The sequence below is a fragment of the Diuraphis noxia genome, unplaced genomic scaffold, assembly GCF_037042655.1.
Source record: "Diuraphis noxia isolate RWA-SAM2 unplaced genomic scaffold, SU_Dnox_SAM2 contig0001, whole genome shotgun sequence".
NCBI classification, from domain to species: Eukaryota; Metazoa; Arthropoda; class Insecta; order Hemiptera; family Aphididae; genus Diuraphis; species Diuraphis noxia.
The window spans coordinates 72,976,489-72,992,477 of record NW_028301711.1 but is presented as its reverse complement, the minus strand read 5'-3'; the positions used below and the strand labels follow the sequence as shown (position 1 = coordinate 72,992,477).

The window sequence follows — 15,989 nt, the reverse complement described above, 5'->3', positions numbered from 1 at the left end:
TTATATACCATTATATACGGTACATTGGCAATTCGGCATTGACTTAGTTAATATCAATAATGTTAGATGATATTAGTATGCTAATATTTTATATTTTAGTGGGTATATGGTATACCACATCCTACTATAATAGGTACCGAAATACAAATGGATATCTTTTTAAAAATATTTAAAAAATTTTAACAGTATTTATTTTTAACTACCTACTATTTCTAAAAATCTGAATGACAATAAATACAAAATTAATAGTTTTTTAAATAAATAGTATGCGGTCAACCTCTATATAGTATAAATCTGGTCGTTTTAATGATTTTAGTTTATAATTGTGTTACACATTCAAAATATTAAAATATTATTGACAACCTACTTATGAGTTAAATGTTATTCAACATACAACATATTATGTAGTTGACATATTATTAGTTGATAATTTAGACTACGTAAATAATAGCTATTTAACGTGATTTTAAAAGTGCGAAAGCACACAAAAATCTATTTAAATTATATTGCATTTATTTACGTAAATATCATACAATAAGTATCCATTAAATTCCTCAAGCGTAAACCTATACTTATTTATTTTCCATTGATATCACTTGACTGCTCTAAGTACATACAACTACTGTATCATTACATATTCTACTCGACAACGTAGGTACTGCAATATTATGTGATACTATGCATTGATTCAAATGCGAACTTTGGGAACCCATTGCTGACGTCATACAACAAAATCGATAGGCCCTCCCTATAACACATAGGCTGCTATATAGTATTAACAGCTGCAACTGACAAACGTGTGGGTAGCGTATTCAGTGTTCTTTTACCGAATTGCTTTACATATGACAGTTTGATAGCGAACTTGCTATAGGAAACAGTAATTTCCAGTGTTCATATAAAACTTAAAACTAATATGCTTCATAATTTTCCCAATATATAGTATAGTAAAGTTCGTATGCCTATAAACTTATAGCAACAATAACAACAAAGAAATTATAACTTGACTCGTTATTGAAAACACTATAAAATATAATTTTTACTACCATATTGAACAAACTTTATTTAAGTTAATTTTATAAACAATTATTTGAATGTCAGCCAGTTGTACGATGGAAATTATAAAGACAAATGATGACAGCAACATAAACCTCAATAATTGTGACCAAACGGATATTGCAGATGACCATGACAATGCACTTTACTCGTTTTGTGAAACGAATCACAATAATTGGAAGTAAGTTCTATAATTAAATTTCTAAAATGATTACAATTTTTTGTTTTTTCAATTATTTATAGAATGTTTTGAAAGGTAAATAAATAATTAAATTATGAAAGTTCACAACAAAAATAAAAATCTCATTATTAAATTTAAATATTAGTAGTAAGTACCTATAGGTTATTTGCATAAATTATGAATTAGAAATATATAAAGGTACTTTTAGAAAATATAGTATCTTGTAGTACAGAGTCTTAAAATACAATAAAATATGTTGATCGTATTTTTAAATTAAAAGTACCACCACATGGTTTGTATTAAGTACTTTGATTGAAAGTTGTAAAATTCTCTATTTCTGACTTAAGTAAAGGTGTTTAGAATATTCAAATTATTTAAATTTTGTCTAATCTTTGACATACCTGATTAATTCCTTTATTAAAAAAATACAATTCATTAGGTATATAAGGTCCTTAACGAGCTATTCTAGATTCTCTTCTGGCTAAAATAATCTCAAAAACTTACTATAAATTTTGATTATAGCGTAGTGAAGAAGAAATGAAAAGTCGAAATAAATAAATACAGTTCTTTTTTTTGAAGGTGTCTTCTAATTAAAGATTAATTCAAAAAATACATTTAATCAGAAATCTTTCGTTATTTAATTGTGATATGTTGTGTAAATCCAAAGAAAAATTATTATTAATTTTACTGTATCAGTTATTTTTTTTTCACATATGAAGATATAAAAATACATAAATACATGTTTTTGGGTTTGATTTTGAATGATTCATAACCTACATTAATTTAAATAATATAATAATATAGTATGAATTGTAAGATTCGCTACCTATAGTTGTTACTTATTTATGCTAAACAATATGGCTTGTTTAATTTTTTGCTTTTTTTTTAATATAATGATTATAGTGGCGTATAATTTTATAACAATAACTGTTTAGTTAAACTTAAAATTAACAAATTTATGTCATGTCAACTTCTACAATTAATATATTATTATTAGTTATACAAAATTATGAAATGTTGAAATTTGGTTTTTTAGTGAAAACAATAAAGTTGGATACTTAGAAGAACAATATGAAATTCTTCATTCATCTGTTATAGCTTTGACTTCACATTTTTCACAGGTAGCAAGCAAATTTATGAGTACAAGCACTTATATTGTCTATCATAATTCACTATTCTGATTCTTTAATTAATTGCACCATTATATCTTAAGATTGACAACTGAAATAAGTTTGATAATTATAATTATTGTTTAAATACATTCACATTTCAAATTTATTTTGAAACACTCCTTCTTCATTTACCAACACGAAAACCCTAAATCGATTATGTATATAATGTATATATGTGTGTTTAATATGTGCAGGTACAATTGAGAATTCATCAAATCATTGAGTCACCTGATGAAGAGAAAAAACATTTACTTAAAAATTTAGAAGAATTTGCATTTAAAGGCATTCCAAACGTGTTTACGAATTGTTCTTTAAACCATTTACTTGTAACAACGGTAGATTTTTGCTAATGACATTTTATGAACGAAAATTTATAGCCTTTTTACTTTTAGAATGACGATGACAATGTGGTGGAAAAGAAACATCAAGTTCAAATTGAAGTGATCAAGGAAATGAAAAAACAGTTGGAAGCTTTGGAGAGCCATATATATAATAATAAAGACGAATTTGATCTTCCAGAAAGTTTTGTAGACGTTTTCCGTGAAAGACAAAACAACATAATTAGTAAATATTATCTATTTAATCGACAAAAAACTATAATCTCTTATTTTTATTTTTTATATGTAAGTAGTTAATTTAATATCTAACGGTTTTATTTTTAGATCAAGTAGAAAAAAAATTAAATTTAAGCATCAAAAACTCTAAAAACATGTCTGTAGAAGAACTGAAAGAAGAAGTTGATAACGCAATTCAAAAAGTACGCAATCAATCAATCACACTAATGAATTAGTACTCATAAATTTATGTTTTCGTAAAATGCCTACATTATCTATAAGTCATAAATAGATCATTTGAAGGAAATGTTGACAAAAACATAATTTATTACAACAATAATAATATTGTTGATGTTGTTCCTAAAATAGTCCATACCTATAATACAGGTCTACAGATTAGGTATATCCAGGACCGTAACAAGAACCAGTAGTACCCTTGGCAGAAAACCAAATTTGCGTCCTCTCATCAAATTACGCTAAAAGAAACAACAGATTTTTTTATTTTTGTGAATAATCATATTCGAATTCAGAATGCCACTCGATGAAATTTCTTGTAATTGAGCCCCCGGAAAATACCTATTTTCCAGTGCCTAGCTACGACCCTGAGTGCCTATATATCACGTGAAGTTCATATTGTAAACAAGCTAAATAATTCCTGTAATCGACGTCCTCTTTAAGATTAACTTACGAATAAAATGCTCGTTGCCATACCGAACATATACAATTAGATTTTTCCACGTTCGTGAGTCTTATGTATTATGTAACAGTAGAGATCCTATTACATAATATCACTGCCGCTAAATTTATTGATACAATTATAATGTTAAATACAATACACTGTTCTGTCCTATTTCTATAGTAGGTATTATATAATATTGTGTTATTAAGCAGTGCTACTTATTGCTACCCCTTTACAATATTTTCACACTCATAAATGTTTTTTAAATTGTTTATTATTTAATGCAACTAATGCAATTTCGTATAGATAAGTGTTTCCGCCAATAGAGCGCATCGTTAGCAAAGCTTTTTGATATACTTACTGACCTACTTCTACGAAGGATCTTAATAAAATAATACCGTGTTTTAATTAATACTGAATTAGTTAATAATTGGTCACTCAATACCTCACCCTTCTATCTTCAAGATGTTGTACCCTATTATATAATGTTACACGACACTGTTATTGATATAAATTCAAGTATCTACTCAAAAGTCTAAGAATATCTCTAACTTTCGATTTTCAAGTATCAAGTTATGTTATATATTTCCATTAAATATATTTGTTTATAGTTTTTGTTTTAGATGAATTAATTTTAATAAATGTATATTATGTATATTATATTATATATACTTATTATATAATATTAATTTTATTTAATTTCCATCTAAAGTTTAAATATTGTAATTAAAAACAATTAATACAATTGGTCATGGCTTGACTCTTTTCCAATAGTAAATTAAATATCTTTATTTAGCTGGTAAATCCAATGAAAGCCACAGAACATTTGGTCGATCAGTTAAAAACCCAAATAGCAGATCTTGAAAGGTTCATACAATATTTACAAAGTAAGTATAAAATCAGATAATTAATTATTGTTTTATAGCAGAAACCTTTTTAAATTCTGGGGCTGCTTTTAAAAAATAAAAAGTTTCGTGAGCTACGTCAAAAAAAAATATATCTTTTACATTTTATATTTTTATTTAAAAAATAAAATAATTTTCGTATACAATAGTCGCATTGGTTGCCGGTTGCCAACCACTGTTGTACAAAGTATATGCCAATAGAATTTTATTAATTATTTTCGTATAGTTTTTGTTTATTTAGAAAAAATCCATTCAATTATCCACTATACAGTCAGTTCTCAGTTAAATTGAATTCAAATGTAACGTGGAAGTAAATTTGAGTTGACAACATTTTATATTCCAAATATATAATATGAAACCTTTTTATAATAACTAAGTTTAATACTACGTATTAGTAATAAGTTTCAAGAGATTAAATGTCATAATAATTCTTAAATACAATTAAAGTTTTTTTAAACAGCTAAACTGAAAATTAAGTTATATACCTATTAGATTTTTCAATAAGTATGATTACGTACTACGCAGGAAAAAAAATTAATATATAATATTAAAAATATTCATTTTTATGATATAGATACTAATTGACAAACAAAATTATTTGAAATAAAATCAATTAAAAAATATATAATATATTATTTATTTCCATTTCTTAAACAAACTTCTATTATATTTCTATTTTATCGCAGAACTGACTCATTGCAGTGTTCCTACTTATCTTATATTTTGTGTACAATTTTCAGCTGGTAAAATCAAATTGAAAACACCGGGAGATAAAGTCATGAAAACATCAGTACCTAAAGACAAATGTTTTGAACGGAAATCGAGAGACGTGGTAATTACACAATTTAATCACGTAATATACTTTTGTTTATGAAATACTTTACAAATATAAAACAGTTAGAAAAATAAGAAAAATATCGATAAAATACAAGTCGAAAAACAAAATAAAAATATTCAGTAATATATTATGCAGTTCTACATAAATAATGAAATACAAATTTGATTACTTTTTTATGGTTCATTTAGTTTTAATCACATATATAATAACAAACTCACACTTAAAGCTGTACTTACCCAGTGGAAAAACTTATTTTAAAAACCATCCATTTAGTTTATAAATATTTTTATTTTATTTCATACTTTTAACACTTGTTATTTACAAAATTAATATCAACGCTGTATGGATATACTTACTCTAACTTTTTTCGAGCATGTCCTAAAAGTATATTTATTTTGGAAAACACTGTGTGTTAAATTTAATTGAGTTAAATATTGTTGCAAACTGTTTAATCATATTCAAATATTTGTATATTAATTATGTTTATGTCCATAATCAGAATCTAAATAAATACCACTAGGTATATAATAACCAGCCCCGTTGTGTTAAATACAAACAGTTGTTTAATAACATAAATTAAACCACCATAAATCAATATAATATAACACAATTATATATGTAAACAAGTATTAGGAAAGCTCACTCTGCGAGCTGGCTAAATTCACGGTTTTTAAATACATTTATAGTACCTACAACGCAATGTATAATTCCATATTATACAATTTGAAAATAATTATTTGGTTTTATTTTGGTACCTATTTTTTAATGTTAGCTACCATAAATATATATTAAATACTCATATTTTAATATTTTTTTAATACTGGCAAGTATATGAAATATGAATTTACTTTGAATAGAACAGCGATTATAAAATCTTAATACAAACAATCATAATTATTATGTAAGTAATAGTAATTAACGAACAACCCTGGGATACAGTGGCGGTTCTAAGGAGGGATCCACCTATCACCCCCTTGGGATCTTCTTTGATCATATTTTACGTTTTAACCACGGATATAGTACCTATAATCTATTAGTCTGTGGACTGTGATTTTTCTGTTGTCTATGAACTGTGATAAGGATATGCGATATACACAGATTGAATTGGTATAAAAAACAGTTGATATACACACCATAGACATATAAAACAATAAAACATGTATTACATGTTATATGTCTATGATACACTTGGTAGTTTGGGGAGCGATCACAGCTATCTTCATAGCAGAGTTGTAATATCTGACGACATATTATACGCTTTGCCAAGTAAAAAAAGAGGCATATGCTTTTATTATAATTATTATAAGATAATCAATTAACTATTAAGTCAATATACATTTATGGTAGGTCCATCATTTATAACTTTTTTTAAATAAATTAGTATTAATATTATAAATGTATAAGCATTACTTTACCTATAATCCATACAGTCTTGTAAAAGATACTTTTAAAAAGTATTCAAGTACAGATACAGATACTTTTTTTCAAAAGTATTTAAAATACGTATTTGAATACTTGAAAAAAAGAAAGTATTTAAGTACAAATACAAATACTTTTAAAAAGTATTTACAGATACTTTCAAATACTTTCAAATACTTTTTTTTTTTTTAAAATATGTTTTATCTTTTTTCCTTGGTCTAATGACCTTATAGATAAATTGAAATATTATTTATTAATCAACTAAATTATTATTTTTATTTTAGAACTTTAATTTTACTTAAATTAATTAGAATAAGAATAATTAAGTTAGAATAATTAAAAAGTAAGACGAAAAAAGTATTTAAAAATAGTATTTGATTTTAAATACAGATACCTTCAAAAAAGTATTCAAATACTATACCCAAGTACTTTTTTCAAATGTATTTAGAATACGTATTTGAGTTCTTAAAAAGTATTTGAATACTTTTACTCAAGTACTTTAAAAGTCTGAATCCATAATTATGTAAGTACATTTTAAATTATAATCATACAAGGTGCAACAGATAAAACTGACTTTTAAAATAACTTTTGTTCAAATTAATATTTTTTCTTTCATTAAAAGGCCCTAGTGCTACATGTATAATTATTTTTTAGTACTGAAAAAAAATGCATTTAAATTTTTTTGGATAAATTCAAATTAGTCTATTTGTGAATCTGATTATAAGAACAATTTTGATGATAAAAAGATTTGACGTACGTCAAGTAGCTTACTTTTAGAATTTTTCTAAAATTCGATACTTTTTTGATAAAACTGATTTGGAATTTAACATTATCGTATTTTTTAAATTATTTACTTAACTATTATTATTAAAAATTTAGTATATTAAATATAATTAGCAAACATTTTTTTTTCAGGTATTTCTGTTACACCCTGTATCATTTGCGAAAAAGGAATACTTTCCTGTTCCTTTAATTTTTTTTTTGTATGATCTGTGTGATTTTCAATGGTATTTTTTGTGGAAAACTTTTGAGCCAAAAATATTTAGCTAATTTTTTATTCAATGACTTTTCTGATTGGTAGTTAATTATTAGACCCTGATTCAACATTGAATGTATCACATCTTATCTATGAATATGCCCACTATACTTAGATTGTACATGAAAAAATTTTAATGTTGAGATAATGGTTGGGATGATATTATTCATAGTAGAAAATTTGAAAAATAATACACGTTCCTATAAAAATAATGCGTTCCTTCCCAATAACACTGTGTTAAAATGCTCCGATTTTCGACATCAGCATTTTCTCTGATTGAAAAGTTAATTCGTACGATATTTTTGAGCGATCAAAATTGAAAATTCTTAGTAGTTTTAGAAAGCATCAGGAAAACAAAAAACAAGTGAAAAAATATAGTAATTTTTACGAAAAACAAATTTAAAAAAAATGTTTCTCTGTATTTGTTCATTAAAACGACCTTAAGGTCTTTGTCAATGTTTATCACAAGCGGGTAGTACGGAGACCATGTGATCTATTTATCTATATATTTATATACATATTACTATATACGATTATATGCATGATACTACACCCCTTCTCCAAGAGGAGACATGTGTGGTCTTCACTCCCAATGGAGTGGGACCTTGTCAGAAACCGGATGACACAATCGGACCACAGCACCAGAAATTAGTGATCGCGAAAAACCATGCAATTTTTTTGCACTTTGCTATGAATCGAACAAATGACTATGCGAGTCGCAATCAACTGCTTGCACCACTGCGTCACCCGAGCCCCTTTAAAAAAAAAAATTGATTTTATATTTTTGTTGTAACTCAAAAACCAATAACCGTAGACACTTGAAATTTTAACTTATTATTTATATTCGAATTCAACATATATGGTTATGATTATGAAATATTTGACTTTTTTAAGCTTTTTAAAGAAATTTTTCAAGTTTTGTAATTTTTTAATAATTACTGCCGTTAAACATCTTTTTCGCCTCATAAGATGATTTAATAGCATTTCAAAAATACTGTACACATATATTATATAAGCACGATTATTTACATGTATTCATTTCAAATTCAAATGTGAACAAAATTCATTTGAATTCCGAAAGTCCCGAAAATGTTATATTTTATTTTATTATGTATTATTACTGTTCACCAAATATCTAATTAAAGTTTAAACTAAGTAGGTGACCTATTTATAGTGTTAGTGTTGAAAACTACATATTATTATATGCTTGAAAATTATGCCAATTTAGTCTGTGTATTTCTCTTATTTGTAATTTATATATATTTTTAATATTTCTCATACTAACAGAAAACAGTGGGTGCAGTTAGACGGTTAACTGCAATAATACAAATGTTCATCGGTACTCAAATATCATGCACTCAACAACATTTCAAAATGAATACACTGAAAAAATCAATGAAAGTAAATCACTGGGGGTAAGTCTACATTTTACATATACCTACTTATATAGGTAAATATATAATAGACAAACATCCATATATACACATATCTTCAATTCGAATTAAATTTAAAAAATAATTGGCAATACCTATACATAACCAGTACATTAGTACAACGTAGTATAACCAGTACATGTATTATGTATATTATATAAAGATGAAAATAAGTAATTATTATTAAGCCAGATTATGTCTGATCTAAAATTCTGAAACTTTAAAACACAAAATTGTTAAAATAAATGCATAAACATTAACATAAATATGATGTTTCTTTTATAGTGACTATAGAGCCAACTTGGAGTTAGTTGTTGCAGAACTATTGGAAATGCTTGCGTTACCTGAAATCCATATTGATAGTGATTATATGTCGGACTCCGAAGGTACTATATCAGCAATGGAATGCAATGGAAAAATAGCATTAACGGTTCGGAATCGATTAGCTCCAGCCATTCAACATTTGATCCAACATGGCCTCATGGTGGTACATATCAACTTTAAAATATCTTTAACCATAAATAATTATTTTAGTATTTTTACTACAGTTAGAATGTCCAACATTTTTAACTCTTACAAGCATTAAAATGAGAATTCTATAAAAGGTTCCAAAGAAGTCAATTATTTGTTTAATAATAAAGTATAGAGTTTTAACTTTAGGTGGATACCAGCCTACTAGGGTACCTATCTATTTAAAACGATAAAGACACATTATAAATTATATTTCAAATTTTCAAATCATATAAAGTAACTTGCACTGTACAGCGACTCGTGGTATGGTGCACAAGAGAACGTGAACCACCCAAAAAAAATGATTTAAAAATGATTAGTTTCCTATATAATTCACATATATTTGATTATTATGCACATAGTAGATAATAAAAATAAGTTTTAGAGTTTTTTATATTGAAAAGTGTCTATAAATAATTAAATAATTCGAAACAATTTGTGCTTCGGGCAGCCATGTAAATATTAACTACATGCCTCGACACGTCAACTAAAAACTAATAAGTAATTAACAAATAACTATTATAATATTAACAGTACCTAAAATATAAAAACAGATACCACATTTTTATTTTTAGCTAAGAAAATTTTAAAACTTAATACTAGGCTCGTCATATGTTTTTATTATCAATTTCAAAATTTAAAGCCAAATTTTTTTTAAAACTATTAAAGTTATCGATCAAAATAATTACAAAAATGTGCATATTATATTTCAATTAACAATTCATACAATTTTTCACAAGATTTATTAAAAATTATGAAGCGTTACCAATTATATTCAAATGTTTAGATTCGCATCACTCACTATACGTTTATATACGTTTTTATATATTCAGTATATTAGTAGGTATATTCCCGATAAGTATCCAGTTTATAATAAAAATGTCTAATTCCATAACAATATAATATTATGCACTATGCAGGTGGGTCAAAGCACGAGTGTTGTGCCATTTGTGGACTGTTTGCATCCAAAGATGAACCACTCAAAATCAACAATGCACGCGTGGGAGCTTATATTAAAATACTACGAAATCAAAAATGGAGATTACTTCAACTCGACACCAGCCCGTAAACTATCTCAGAGCTTCAATTTAGACATTGAAGGCTGCAAATCGTCAGTTTCTTATAAACAAGTAAAACTACTTGCATGACAATTTTGTTTATGGATTTAGCATTTTATTTTTATATCCGACCATTTTTTGTTTTTCTTTATTATTACAGTGCCTACTGTCTATTATTGGAAATATAATTACATCGCATTCCCGATATAAAAGAAGTTACGGTTCGTGCTTTAAAGCATTCGTGTGCGCTGGACTGAAGTAAGTTACATACATTTTAACGCCTGCTAATAAATTGTACCTAGTTGAAATATATTATTATAACTATAAATGGTAGTAAATTTGAGTGTCTGCAAAATGTAAACTATAAATTCTTTAACTTATATTTTGATAATAATTTACTTTTTCAGTTCAAAAATGCTTGTCAGTTGGTTAAAATTTATATTCAAATGTCAACCATTGGTCGAACTCTACTATCAACCTTGGAGTTATGTGGCGCAAACAGGTTTGATTTATTTTTCACTTCGTTAAAATATATACCTATATGATGTTATAAGAAGACAATACATATACTAAATTCGGTTATCCGTCTCGCGTGTATTTACCGAGCTTTACTTATATGCACTTATCATACCTACATGATTAAAATAATATGTTGTAGGCATGCAAATTATGAAATCGATCTTTAAATGAAAAATTGAACTACTGTTCATGAAATAAAAATGTATTTTTTAAGAAAATATTACAATCAATTTTCACTTTAAATTTTCATGAAATGGTCACTACAATTTGACATCATGGAATTTTTTTCAAAAATCAAATGACCGCTTTGTGAAATAAAATGTTTACCACGCACAAATATTATTATTGGTTAGGTAGATAGGTATTTAAAGTACCTATACTTAAATGAATGTTATTTATTTATGACATATGTTTAATATATAGGTAGTACTGTACAATATAGTAAATATTAACGTAGTAGTGTATTATACAAGATTTTATAGATTGATATTCAAAATTTCAAATATGAAGTTTTTATTTAAAGATCTGTTAAATTACATATTGTGTTTTTAAGATTTAACTATCTATAAATTTAGACATTGTTATACCTAATATTAAAGCTTTTTTATTTAATTAAAAGAATAATTACAATCTATGCATAATTACATACAGTAAGTAATTTTTTTGAAAGGAAAATAATGGTGATTATAACAGAGTGGGACAGTGGGAGGATATACTCGGTAGTACCACCTGACTAATAAATCTACAAAAAAAAATGTTAATCAGTATATCTTATTTAAAAAGGGAGAAAAATTTGGCATAATATGTGGGCATATCAACATTAATAATGTGTAAAAATGTTTTTATATTTCACAATGAATGAAAAAATATTATTTTATGAAATGGACAAATTTTTACGAAAAGATGGTTTTCACAAAATGTATTGTATTCGACATAATAATATTATATTATATATTTTTATGCCACAAATATGATATAAAATTATTAGTTTTTAGTTTTTAGTTAATTACTTATTGCTTGTATCAATAATTAATTTAATTTCAGGTTTCGACGATGCATTGCATTCACTGGAAAAATTGAATCAATATAATTTCGACCTTCCTGCAGATTTAGCTATTCGACAATTACAAAATATAAAAGATGCTTTTTAATATCATTATATTCTAAAAACAATTAATATTTTTGTAATCAGAAAATTAATTTTTGTCTTTGTTATTTATTTATTTATTTTCGTAGAATAAAGTTGAAAATAATAATGTATTTTTTTTAATACTCCTATATGTAGGTACCTACTATATGGTGAAAAATATTACTTATTATCTATTAGGTACCTACTAGGTACTTCTTTGTGGAGAAAATTGTGTTTTTTTATATATAAATAAACCACTACCTATCTTACTGTTGTATCAACCATCACATCATATATTAAAATATAAAACTAATACTTTAGACTTCCAATTTCCTAATACACTTAATATATACCTAGACTCTAAGCCCTTTTTGGCATTTACAGTTCAGGGGCTTGTACCTGGATGACAGCAATTATCCTTTATTATCTATTCTTCATGCCTCTTCACTTTTTAATTCTGTAGTATAATGTCTTGCAACTTATATTCATAAATATTACTAACTTGGCTCATGGTTTGAGCAGTATGTAACTTCCATATTAATCTTTTTAGACGCTTAGTACATTGTTGTGTCAAAGTGTGTGTTTAACTGGTTCACTATACCTACCTACTTAGTCTACATATTTGTTAAAATTAAGTTCTTAGAATAAGTATTTAAATATTAATGAAGATAATATCGAGATATAGACACAAAAGAACGTAAATATCATTTTTTTTTTTTAAATAAAGATTTACCTAACGGAAATTAATTAAACAAAATGTTTTACATCAAAATTTGATATAAACAGTTAATTAATTTGTTCAGATACAAACGTAAATTTTTAATTAAACTCAAACCAAAATAATTAGCAGGCGTGGATAGTATGTGGTGAGAAAAATATCTTAAGCAACTTCATCAACTATTTACATGAGAAATCGTTTACGCTCTGAAAATTGTATAGGTATATTAACACACAATGTATTCATTAAATCATTTATATAAGCAATTCAACTTCATCTATAGCAATAACGAACAAGAAATTATAGCATAGGTAGGCACCTAATGGAAAAACGATTTACTTTTCGACCAAATTTAAAATAGGTCGATTCCCTTTTGGACCAAAATTGTAACCTTCTTTTTACGGCCAATTTACTTTTCGATCAAAACAAAAATGTTTATAATACATTTAAAATAATAAAATAATGGTATACTATTTTTGTCAATAATTATTAAGTGGGTATAATATTAATATAAAATCAATGTTAATATATAGGTATTTTTACATTCCAAATAATTTTCTATAGGTATTTCATTTTATTACATTTTATGCAACTTATAATAATTTTAATTTAATCGACCAAGCAATGGAAATGTCGTTTAATGATTTCTAATAATATAATGTATGTAATTCTAATAAATTATTAATAATAATAAATATTTAATTATAAAAATAATAAATAATAAATACATGATAATACATTTATTTTATTTTATATTTGAATGTTTCCAATATCTATATACTTTTGCATACTAGTTGAGGTCCCAATTAGTTCGGATAATCGAGGTTCTACTGTATTCTATATGGATGATAGGCCCATTAGAAATATATATTCTATAAGTATCTGATAGGAAGGTATTTTAAAAAATTTTAAAACTCACCATAATATATTGTAAAAGATCTGAATAGTAATCAATAAGTAATATTTAACGTTTTTCATAACAAACCAAAGGATATTTTTGGTTTGCGTAGCGTAGCAATAAGCGAGTGCCTCAGCAGTCTAGTGATCTAATTTTTCTTTTTGGAAATCTTAGGGCTAGGGCCAAAAGTTTTTGAAGATCTTTTGTCGTAAATGGTTATGGTTCAGCAAAAAAATAAAATGTTTCAAAATCAACGCCGAAAAACATTTCTTAAAAAATTTTTTTATATATATATATTCGTGAAGGGTGTGGACGGTGTGGTACTGTGGTAAAGACAGTAAAGTGTATCTGTTCTATAATTTCATAATTATTTATTTATTTTTGAAGCTAAATATTATGTATAGGTAACGCATATTAATTAAATTGTAAATATTTGTTTTAATTATACATAAGTAGATTATATTATAATATTCTTATTGAATAATTTACTTATAACACAAATGTAACTTTATGGACATTCAACAAAATATTAAATAATAATAATATAATAATACTTATTACTTAGTATATTTTACTTTATTGCATGTGATGGTAGTTATAACAGTATACTGTATAATTGATAATTTTTTTCAAATTACAGGAAAGTTATTCATAGATTGCATTAAATTTTATTTATTTGTTACTCAGGAATATGGAGGAAGTGAGTAGTCGCGAATCGCGAATATACGGGAGTTATCTTGAGAGAAAAAAAAAATATGAAAATATGAATGCCATATTTTCCTATACATACTCTAATCTGCACGCTCCCAGTCGTTCGTTGTGCAACCATACAACAAACAGACCTCATAACTCATAAGTAGGGACAGGAATTATATTCTTTTGCATATTTTTTTTATGAGGCTATGCAGTCAGGCGGGAGTTCGAAATCTTTACAAATCATAAAACCGGTTAATTAACGGCAAAAGTTTTTTTAGCATATTTGAGAGCATTTCAAGACAAAAGAATATTTGAGAGTATATCGATTAATTTTTCGGTGAATTCAGTTGACGTCGAACGTTCATTTTTAGCACGTATAAAAACATATTATTATTAACATACCGTCGTACAAATATGACACCAGAACACATGGAGCAAAATAAAGTTGTTGACTGTTTTCAAAAATGCAAGGCTGGGCAAGTTAATGATTTTTTTTAACTCGGTTAATTTAAGTTAATATGCACCAATAACAAAAAGTTAAAAGTTAATTTAATTATAGATTAACTGAGTTAAGTTACAAGTTAATACCAATTTTTTTTTATACAAAACTAGAGTACTTAATTTTTTTCCAAACCAAAACTAAATTACAGATTAGTGTTTATACTTTATACAGTATTTCCGAATAGTATATTGTATTTTTAAGAACAGTATAGTTACCTATATAATAAGTAGTAATAATAAATTAATAAATTGATATAATAATTAATTTAATGACATAAAAGATAAAACCTTTTATTGTAAAATTAACAATATATATGGTGTTACTTTAGAAATTAGAATACAGAATGATCCAAAAAATATAACATTTTTAACTTGAAACAATTCATGAAAAATATTTTTTTTGACATGACAACATAATCAAAATAGACTAATAATGAAATGTAAAAATATTACAAACAAAATAAATCAACTCTTAACTTATTTCTTAAAATGATAAATTAATTCGTTAATTTCACGTTAATTAAAACAGAAATTTAATAAGTTAATAGGTAGTTAAGTTAATGAAAATCCAAAAGTAACTAGTTACCTAAGTTAAAAGGTTAAAGTAAAATTCATTTTTAACTTAACTTTAATTTTTTAACTCGTTAATGCCCAGCCTTGCAAAAATGTTTGTAATTAAAAATACCTTAT

General features: G+C 25.5%; 1 protein-coding gene across 2 annotated transcripts; it reads left to right on the top strand.

Annotated features, from left to right (window-relative positions):
* Positions 1 to 779: 779 nt before the first annotated feature.
* Positions 780 to 12,755, top strand: LOC107168415 (RUN domain-containing protein 1). 2 transcript variants are annotated; one of them, XM_089216939.1, is made up of 13 exons: positions 780 to 1,234; positions 2,271 to 2,355; positions 2,601 to 2,741; positions 2,799 to 2,970; positions 3,069 to 3,163; positions 4,436 to 4,526; positions 5,285 to 5,397; positions 9,125 to 9,252; positions 9,556 to 9,757; positions 10,701 to 10,910; positions 10,999 to 11,096; positions 11,246 to 11,340; positions 12,402 to 12,755. In XM_089216939.1, exons 1-13 carry the CDS (start codon positions 1,092 to 1,094, stop codon positions 12,506 to 12,508), a joined length of 1,680 nt encoding a protein of 559 aa, XP_089073065.1. In that variant the 5' UTR covers positions 780 to 1,091; the 3' UTR covers positions 12,509 to 12,755. The 2 variants fall into 2 exon arrangements, with proteins under 2 accessions (XP_089073065.1, XP_015373304.2); XM_015517818.2 differs by having other exon boundaries at positions 781 to 1,234; positions 5,285 to 5,376.
* The last annotated feature ends 3,234 nt before the right edge of the window (positions 12,756 to 15,989 follow it).